Source organism: Anopheles aquasalis, chromosome 3 (assembly GCF_943734665.1).
Source record: "Anopheles aquasalis chromosome 3, idAnoAquaMG_Q_19, whole genome shotgun sequence".
Classification (NCBI taxonomy): domain Eukaryota; kingdom Metazoa; phylum Arthropoda; class Insecta; order Diptera; family Culicidae; genus Anopheles; species Anopheles aquasalis.
In genome coordinates this window covers 52,203,549-52,213,548 of record NC_064878.1, presented here as the reverse complement: position 1 = coordinate 52,213,548, position 10,000 = coordinate 52,203,549, and the positions used below count along the sequence as shown (strand labels likewise).

General features: G+C 53.7%; 2 protein-coding genes across 2 annotated transcripts in view; one reads left to right on the top strand and one right to left on the bottom strand.

Moving 5' to 3' along the window:
- The window catches only part of LOC126578242 (cubilin homolog), a 13,883-nt gene extending 5,312 nt beyond the window's left edge, over nt 1-8,571 (top strand). The window contains exons 7-14 of the mRNA XM_050240599.1: nt 1-240; nt 312-655; nt 735-1,095; nt 2,305-2,637; nt 2,712-5,999; nt 6,075-7,378; nt 7,442-7,522; nt 7,584-8,571. The exon at nt 1-240 is cut by the window's left edge and continues 1,188 nt beyond it. Of these exons, the coding sequence (XP_050096556.1) occupies nt 1-240; nt 312-655; nt 735-1,095; nt 2,305-2,637; nt 2,712-5,999; nt 6,075-7,378; nt 7,442-7,522; nt 7,584-8,456 (6,824 nt within the window). The 3' untranslated portion in view covers nt 8,457-8,571. The remainder of the gene's footprint in view (nt 241-311; nt 656-734; nt 1,096-2,304; nt 2,638-2,711; nt 6,000-6,074; nt 7,379-7,441; nt 7,523-7,583) is intronic.
- An 11-nt stretch (nt 8,572-8,582) lies between these two features.
- Nucleotides 8,583-10,000, bottom strand: part of LOC126578243 (uncharacterized) — a 2,982-nt gene continuing 1,564 nt past the window's right edge. Inside the window, exon 4 of the mRNA XM_050240600.1 lies at nt 8,583-10,000. This exon is cut by the window's right edge and continues 199 nt beyond it. Within this exon, the coding sequence (XP_050096557.1) occupies nt 8,694-10,000 (1,307 nt within the window). The 3' untranslated portion in view covers nt 8,583-8,693.

The following is a 10,000-nucleotide window of genomic DNA, read 5'->3' as shown; positions in this document are numbered from 1 at the left end:
GCCAACAGATCGAGCTGACCGTGCAGGAGTTCCACATGGAGACGAGCGACAACTGTCGCTTCGATGGGCTGATGATCGCGAACGATGCCAACTATTCGCAGCTCATCACGACCGTTTGCCACGAGCAGACCGACCTGATCCGTGTCGTCAGTGCGGGCCACGTGCTGTACGTTAAGTTCTACAGCGACAGCTCGTACTCGTACCGTGGGTTCTATGCGAGCTACCGGACCCAAGAGGCCAGTAAGTATCCCGTTCCCGTTCAAATGCTCGAGTGTGGCGAGTGTCACGGTTCTTATCATTCACTGTTCTAGGCTGCGGTGGAACGTTCCTGCTGCACGAGGGTAGCTTTACGTCACCCAACTACCCGGCAAACTATCCGATGAATGCATCCTGCGAATGGTTGATCAAGACGGACGCTTCACACACGCTACAGTTTAGGATCGATGAGCTGTCGATCGAACGATCACCAAACTGTTCGAGTGATGCGCTCCGGGTGTACGACGGGAGCATGCGAGCGGATAACAAGCTGCTGCTGACGCTCTGTGGCTCGGAACCGAACATCACCAGCATCTCGTCCGTCGGGCACGAGCTGTTGGTGACGTTCGACTCGAACGATCAGTACACCAACAGGGGCTTCAAGGCGAGCTACGCTACGGTAGGGCAACGGGTGGAGCGAAGAAGCGAAAGCCGAAACTGGTACACCGACACTCTTCTGCTCTTCCGCTTCTCTACAGAACTGCGGATCGCGCATCGTTGCCAACGCACCGGGCACCATTCAGCTAAAGAATGCGCACAAGACACGGTCGGATAATTGCACGTGGGTCCTGGTGGCACCGCAGGAATCGCAACACATCACACTGACCATCAGCCACATGAGCATCATGGATTCGGACGGTGACTGTTACGCGACGATCGCCGTGTACGAGGGATATGATAGCGATGGCCCGGCCCGATTCGAAGGTTGCGGTAACCGTGTACCACCCACCATCGTGAGCCGCGGTAACGCCCTGACGGTCGTGATCAGTTCGGAAGATCTGTTTTTCTCCAAGCTCGATAATGTGTTCGTGGAGATCAGCTACACGACGCTGGACAATGGTAAGCCCCTCGTTCGGTCTATAATGCTCCTGCATTATCGAATATCGAAGGTATCGAAGAAACCACCCAAGAAAAGTGACGATCCGTTCCGGGTTGTGTTCTGGCGGCGAATGCCGTTTATTTCGTTTTTGCGTTTTCTTTTATTTACCTCCACGTCCATCATTTTATAAACATTCAATTATATCGCGTACCCAGCGCGTACTGACCCGGCGTGCATGCTCGTGCATGCTTGCGCGTTAGCGGGGTCAGTCGCCTTGCTGCTCGCTTCGCTCTTAGCCCTAATTAATTATTATTTCTTCTAGGAATTCGCATATCGGCCGTAAGAGATGATTTGTTTTGGGGAATGGTGTGCTTGTGCAGAATACGCACGAGCATACCACAGGTCTCCACGATTTATTTATTTATTTATTTATTTATTTATTTGTTTTGTTTAGCTTGACGGGCCAGAGGCTTAATCAAGTCTACTCATCGCCGCATTAACACGCATACTACGAGTATGGTTACTGTACAGGGTGGCCTGCGCTTACATCAATCGCATTCGTGCGGATTCGTCCGCGAAAGTTGTCAAGAGAGATGTTATAGTCAAAGTTCTTGAAGTTGGCGTTAAACTGTCTGGATGCAAAAGTTAGCGGTTCAAATTGTCCTGACACTGTGCGACTAAGACTGACCGAAATGCAGGGGGGCGCGGTGCGTGAACTACGGGACGGTACAAGAAAGTCAAGATTTTCGAGGATGGAGCTGCAGTCGATCTGGCCCGTAATTAGGCTAGCTATAAATGAGCATTGTGCAATGACGGGCCGCGTGCGGAGAGGTTCGATACCGAGTAAGAGGCAACGTGCTAGATACGGAGGTAACGTTTCACGGTTAAAGAGCCCTGAACGGATGAGAGCGTATCGCGTGAAATGCTTTTGAACTCGTTCAAGCCGAGCAATTGTCGTTTCGAAATGAGGGCACCAGACGACTGAGGCAAACTCCAGAACCGAGCGGACGATACAACAATACATAGTTTTAAGGCATACAGGGTCGCGAAACTCCCGAGTCATACGTATGAAAAGTCCAAGCTGTTTTCTGGCACGCGTAATCAAGCAATCAATATGATGCTGAAACGTTAGACCGCTGTCCAATGTTACGCCTAGATCCTTCAGCCGCTCAACCCTGGCTATCGATTCGGCACCGATCACGCTCTAACATTGCGCTCCTTCCTTCCAGCTTGCGGTGGACGGATCGGATCGCTGACGGGTGAGATCGCTTCACCAAACTATCCCGACTCGTACCCCGCGAATGTGGAGTGCGTCTGGGAGGTGGTGGCATCGCCCGGGAACAAAATCTCACTGTACGTTCGCGAAATCGACATCGCGACCTCGGATGATTGCAACGGTGACTATCTGGAGGTCCGCGAGCAGAGTGCGGACGGTCGGCTGATGGGCGATTTCTGCGGAACGATACCACCGACCAATCTGACCAGCGCCAGCAGCTTGTGGATCAAGTTCCGCTCGGTTGGACCAACGGTTGCGAAAGGATTTTTGGCCGAGTACTCGTACGGTATGCTGGGCAGAGGCGTAGTGACACACGAGAAGTAGTGATTCTGATGCCACATTTCCGACATTCTTTTACAGACTCGCTTAGTGAGCTGAGTGGCAGCAGTGGAACCATCTCGTCACCACTCTACCCCCGGAGTTACTCACGCTCGGAAACCGTTAGCTGGCGTGTTTCGGTCGAGTTGGGTTCGGTGGTTGCGATGAGTTTCAGCAAATTTGCCGTCGATCGTCCAGCCGAATCACCGGCAATGTGTGATGGATCGCTCACGATTTACGATGGATACGATGATGGTGCTGCGGTGCTCCTGGCGGCCTGTGGCTACGTACAACCGGATCCCGTGACGTCGACCACGAACGTCGTTTATCTCGTGCTCGACCATACCGATGTGATGGATTCGTCCTCGTTCTCGCTGACCTGGCAACAGAAGGTGGTAAGCAGCGCAGGGGCGGCGACGGTAGCTGCCACCAACATGGAACTGTTCTGCGGTGGCCACAGCGTAATAGCGTTCAACGATACGGAGATGGTGTATAATTTGACGTCCCCCGGTTACCCGTACGGGTACGCGAATGGGCTGAACTGTAGCTGGATCTTCCAATCGACCATCCCGACCTATCACCCGTTCCTGATGTTCGATCTGGTCGATCTGGAGGAATCGAGCGAATGTTTGTCGGATTACGTCGAGGTGTTCAGTTCCGTGGATCTCGCCACGTGGAAATCCCAAGGACGCATCTGTACCTACGGCTACCGAGTACCGCGTACGTTCCACGGGGCGCCACATTTGAGGCTGGACTTCCGTAGCGATTACTTCCAGAATCGGACCGGGTTCGCTGGGAAGGTGCTGTTGCGCTGTGGCGGGTACTTGACCGATCCGAATGGTGTGATCACGCAGCCCAACCCCGTACCGTCCCTATCCTCCACGAGGCCGATGCGAATGATGTGGATGGACCAGATGGATGCTTGTAGCTGGAACATTAGTGTCCGCGCGGGGCGTACGATCGAGTTCAGGTTCGAGCAGCTTAACATCAGCTCGAACGGTGTGCGCACCGGTTCGGTAACGATACGGAACGGCATCGATGAGTATTCGCCGATGATTGGCGTCTACAGTGGTACCGATCTTCCGTCCGCCCTGACCACCGCTAGCAACCGGGCCTTCGTACGCCTTCGGATGAGCACCGCAGGGCCCACCACGTTCCGGCTAGTGTACCGAGAGGTATCGGTCGAGTGTGGTGGTAACGTGCTACTGAACCAGCAGTACAAAACGGTCCTCTTCACGACGCCCAACTATCCGTTGCTACCGCCACCCCACAGTGAGTGCATCTGGACGGTGCTGGCCCCGGCGGGGGAGCTGCTGCAGGTCAAGTTCCTCGATCAACCACCATACTCCCGGTACGCGTCCTGCATGCAGGAGTACGTGCAGGTGCGGGACGGTGTGACGGAAGCCGGACCGGAGCTGCTACACACGTGCCGGTACGATCTGACGCGCCCTCTCGTGACGACCACCAACGCACTGATGGTGAAGTACTTCAACGAGCTTGCCGATTCGAGTGGTGGGTTGCGAATCAACGTGACGCTCACCAAGTGTGGTGGCTTTTTCCGCGGCCCATCCGGTACGATCACGTCGAAGAACTACCCGCTGGCCGGTGGCTATCCAGCGTCGAGTGTGTGCGAGTATCACGTACAGCTGCCGGGTCTCGGTAGCATGGAGCTGACGTTCCAGGATCTTCATCTACCGGGCAAACCATCGAACAACTGCACGGACACCGATAACGTGCAGCTGTACGCCGTTGTACCGGGGGCGAACGAGACGGGCCGGCTCCATCTTGGTACATTTTGTGGCACCCAACTGCCACCGGTACCGATAAGCAGCGTGATACCGAACGTGATGGTAGTGTTCACGACATTCAATCGAAACACGCTGTTCCGGGGATTCAAGCTAAGCTATGCGCTCAACTATAGCCGCTGCAGTCACTCGATCCGTGCGCAAGCGGGTGAGATAACGAGCCCGGGCTATGGGACCCAGGTGACGCCGCAAGCGTTCTGTGAGTGGCGCATCACGGTACCCGAGGGCCGCCGGGTGAAGGTGGAGTTCATCGATCTCGATTTCGACATGTCAGGGGGCATGTACATTGTTGGGCGATTATCGTTCTATGACGGAGATAGGAATTATTTAAATCGCATTAGAATGGTCACCTCCCTCGACGATCTCACACCGGTCTACTCGAGCAGTAACCAGATCATGGTACAGTTCTACTCTAGGAGCACGTCCGGGCGGCGTGGATTCAAGGTGCGCTTTTCCAGCGATGAGCCCACGATTTGCAGCGGAAACCTGAACGGGTTTCAAGGGACAATCGAGACGCCTGTCAACGCAAGCAGCCTGGTGTGTTCGTACCGTCGAACCGATGGGTCGCTGTCGCGTGACCCCGAGCAGCGCACGGTGGGAACGTTGGCGATGAACTTCCGCGAAATCGTTGCCGGTCCGTTCCAGCGTATGTGCGTGGAGGTCACGGCCAGCACGAGTGTGGTCGGTGGACAGCAGAAGCTGAAGCAGTTCTGCAGCAACAGTACCACCCCGCAGATGCTCCTGTCGCCCTTCCCCAGTACGGCCATTAACGTGAATCGTGGCGGATACATGAACCAGGCGGGATTCAAGATGGATTACGTGGTGCACGAGTGCGGTGGCCGGTTCGGTCCATCGACGGTTAACATAAGCCGACCGCGGGGTAACTTTGGGAGCGATGTGGCCCTACACTGTGCCTGGCACGTAACGTATCCGGAGGAGACACTCATCAACGTTAGTGCGATTCGTTTCGAGTTCAAGCTGCCGTGCGACCAGGAGTACCTCATGGTTTACAATGGACCGCTACCGTCGAGTCCGTTGCTCGGTCGGTTCTGTAAGGATTTGCGCGCCGTTGGATCGTTTGCCACCTACAAGCACCAGCTGTTCGTCGAGTACCATACGACGCAGCCCAGCACAGGTGGAGATTTTGAGCTGCGGCTTGCTAGCAAAGCGTTCGGATGCGGTGGAACGATTCACACCGGTACGGCCGTGTTCGGGGCACCGCTGGTCGGTGGTAAGTACCGGCCGAATGTCGAGTGCGTGTGGATGGTGCGCGCCAACGAGGGACAACACGTGGGCATCACGTTCATCGATCGGTTCAGCATCGAGAAGAGCGCAAACTGTTCGAAGGACTACGTCGAGCTGTTCGATCAGGTGGACACGGATTGGGTAAGCTTGGGTCGCATCTGTGGTAAGGCGCTGCCGGGAGTATTCAACTCGACCGGTACCACGATGAAGGTCGTCTTCCGGACGGACAATGCGACCGAGGCCGATGGTTTCACCATTCGCTGGGAGTCCAACTGTGGAGGTTAGTAGCCGTTGCTGGTGTTCCCATTCTGCCACGTCATTAAACGCGACTTTCGCTTTGAATTGACTTTCGCAGGCATTTTCTACGCCGGAGAGCAACCGAAAACGATCGTCAGTCCAAACTATCCGGAGAATTACAATCCGTCGCAGGTGTGCAACTACACGATCCTTGCCAACAAGACCGACGCCAGCATCGAGGTGAATTTCCTCGACTTTGAGCTGGAGGAAACGCTGATTGGATCGGTCTGCCGGTACGACAATCTGACCATCTACCGAAAGCAGGAGTACGTTGAACCGCTCGCATGGGAAAAGATGGGCACTTACTGCCGCAAGACGGCCCCTACGCGGTTCCGGTTGAAGGATCGCACCGCGATCATCTTCCAGGCCGATCGCTACCTGCAGGCACGTGGTTTCCAGTTCGAGTATCGGTTAAGTGCGTGCGGTGGCAACATAAGCAGCACCACGCGTATCCATAGCCCCGAAAATCTGCTACCGGATGGAACGTTCCGACCGGCGATGCTATGCCGCTGGTATATAGCGATTCCGCCCGGACAGAAGGTGACGGTACGATTTGAAAGCCTCACCGTAGAGCACACCACGGGTTGCTACTTTGATTCGGTCGAGGTGTACAAGGGGCTGGAGTTGACGCCGGCCAATCGTTTAGCGTTGCTCTGCGGCAACCTAACGGGCCATGCACCGGCGGTACCGATCAGCGGAAGTCACGCTGTGGTTTCGTACAAAATGGAATCCTTCTCCTCCTCGACAGCGCACATGTCCGCCCTCATCCTGTACAGTGTCGATTGTGATAAAACGATAACGCTCGATGATAAATCGCCCCGTTACAATCTCAACGTCCTCGGAAGTGGCAACGATCGGGTGCAGGACTGTCACTACACCTTCAAGGTACCGGTGGGCTACACGGTGCAGGTAACGTTCGAACAGTTCCACGTTGGAACGGCACGCAATAGGAGCGACTGTATGGACGATTATGTGGAGCTGCGCGATGGTGGCAGTCCTTTTGCGGATCAGCTAGGACGCTACTGTGGTGCCCGGTTGCCACCAGTGCAGACCAGTTCCGGAGCGACGCTGTACCTCCGCTACGTGACCGATTCGGCCCTGCAGGGAACACTCTTCGAAGCCACCGTCACCAAGGTTCCATCGTTGTGTGGCCAGATGGAACACAATCTAACCGGAGGTGGTGACATCATCCTCAATACACCATCGGTAAACGGTAAGTATCCATCGAATGTAAAGTGCCTGTGGGTGATTAAAACATCGCCAGAGAAACAGCTGGAGCTGGATTTCTTGTCGATGGATCTGCAAAACTTCGACAAAGCCAGCGGCGAGTGTAAGGACTATATCGGCATTCGGGATTCTTCGGTAAGTTCTAAGCCACTAAGCGGCTGAAGGTGGTAGTGTAACAGCTCGTTTTACCTCTTCTAGATGAAATCTGTTATATACGAAGGACTAGGAGAAAACGTAATTTTCAATGGCCGAGCCACTGATAAAGCGGCCTTCTATTCGGTAAGTTGCGTCTTCGCGGTCGGTGCGATCGGTTCTAAAACTTCCGGTGTTTGGTTTGAAGGGAACCCGCTATGCGACGGCCTATCACATGTACTGCGGCAGCAGCGTTCTCCCCAGCCCGTACATCTCCATGACGAACCAGGTGTACGTAAAGTTCGAGAGTGATTCGGCGATCGAGGGCAAAGGTGTATCGCTGCACGTGCGAGAGAGTAACATTTGCGCCCGGAACTACACCCGTCTCCAGGGCCGTATCGTGCAGAGTGACATACCGTCGAATGTCGTTTGTACGATCACGATTCAGGTGCCGGTCAATTACACGATCGCGGTTTACTTTAACAACTTCTACCTGTACAACGTGGAGTGTGACAAGCATGGCGTCAAGGTGTACGATGGAATGGACGAGAGTGCTACTCCGCTGATCGAGCTGTGCAACTTTGTAACGCCGAATCCGGTCTTCAGTACCGGCAATGTGCTACGGTTTGTGATGCCGGCCACGCATAAGGACTTTGCGGCGCTCCTGCTGGACGCCACGTATGTGGCCACCGATCAGGGGCAGGGTTGTGGTGGAGAGGTGTACAATTACGGTGGCATCTTGACCAGTCCGCTCTATCCGTTCAACAACCGGACGCGCATGCAGTGTACGTGGAAGGTGAGCGTGCCGAACAATTTGGTCGTTGCGTTACGCTTCGAGGTGTTCGATCTGGGCAGCAATTCGACGTGCGCCACGGATTACCTGCAAGTGTACGACCGGGCGGACGGTGCGCAGGAGGAAACGGCCGTGCGGAAACATTGCGGTGGCGATAAGCCAGCCAACTACGTTAGCAGCAACAGCAATCTACGACTGGTCTATAAGAAGACGCAGAACTTTGCTGGCGTTGGCTGGATGATCAAGTTCATGGCTGTCGAAGAGGGTGTGCCCGTTCACGAGTACTGAGTGCGGCGGAACCGTGTGAACACTTTTACTAATCAACCTACAAAATATTGGAGCTAAACAGTGAAAGTATGCCAGAAGCAATAAATCTATTAACAATTTCTCCTTCATTACATTAAAACATTCGTGTTGGTTGGTTAAAATTTTATCAGAGCGATTATCGGCCTTAGAGCTATCCCGAAACAAACAATGCTTATCATAAATACCGGCACTCATTTTGAACATTTACACTCCCGACCTTCAGTTTTCTAGAAGGTGCTTCATCTTTGTCATTATCCTAGTCAATCGCGCTCGCTCGGTTATCTCTAGCTTGTGAGTTCCAGTATGTTTCGCTAACTCTTCACTCTGTGCTTCTAGCTCATCTAGGATACGATTCGCTGATTTACTCGGGTCCAGTTTGCGCCTTTTCGGGGAAACGTTTTCAGCCAACGCATCGAAATCGATCCCATCAACATCCTCATCATCGTCATCGTCGGGAAACAGTTCGTCTATTTTACTGTTAATGATAAGCGTCATATCTCCTGGCGATTCCACCGCATTTACAGGTTCACAGCGGTGCTGTACAGCTACCATAAAAGGTTCCACGGGCAGTACAGGCTGGAATGCAGTTATATTCTTTTGCAGACCCGATAACCGTGATTGAAGTGCTGGCTCCTTTGCAATTAACGCCATCGCTGCCGGTTGTCTTTTAGAATTCATTTTGCGCAACAAGTGGAATGCTTCGGCTGTTATCAAGGGTTCCTTATCGTTGAGTAAGGCTTCGCACACTGCTTCGGCCGGGGTGTTGGCCCGCTTTAGAAGCCTCACGATACGATACTTTGCGTAGGTACTGCTTCTGCTGACTGCCGACGAGCTACATCGGCGCAAAATGTTGTCGAGAGGAACCTGAGACCCTTCGAGGCACTCCAGCATTCTGGCCATAGCTTTGCTGGGATTTGAAAGAACCTTTTCCCAAACGAATAACGAGCTCCACTCTGTAGTCATGTTTGCTGTCCCCTCTTGCCGCTTGGCCATCGAAAGCAGATTAATCATTTCGTAAACAGCATCAACACGGTTTGGAACGTGTTGGGCTGGTTGTTGTAATTGTTTGAGCCGTGTCTGTAACCGTTCTTTCACGCAAGCTAGAGGTTGCTGCGAATACACCATAAGCTCATCTGCACTAGGGAGTCCTACGGTGACCCACAGACGATCATTTTCACTGTTTCGAACCGGGTAACTAGTGAGCAGTTTCTCCTTCTGGGCACCTGGTAGAAAAACGTACAGATTGCGCAATAGTGTACCAACGTACACGTGCTCTGGTCGGGTTCTCGATGGTGCATACTCATTGTTCACTCGCATCCAAAACACAAAGTAGGCGTACAGTAGCTGAGTGGAGTGATAGCGCACCAACACGGACCACAGATCGATACCGAGCAGTGCGGTACAGTATCGTTCCTGAAGCACCATGCCTACTAGTGTTTCCTCGATCGCCCGTTGAGCCGTTCGGTTCCGTAACCGAAACCCGATCAGAACCAACGCGGAACAGTGCACGAGAAGCTGACGATAGA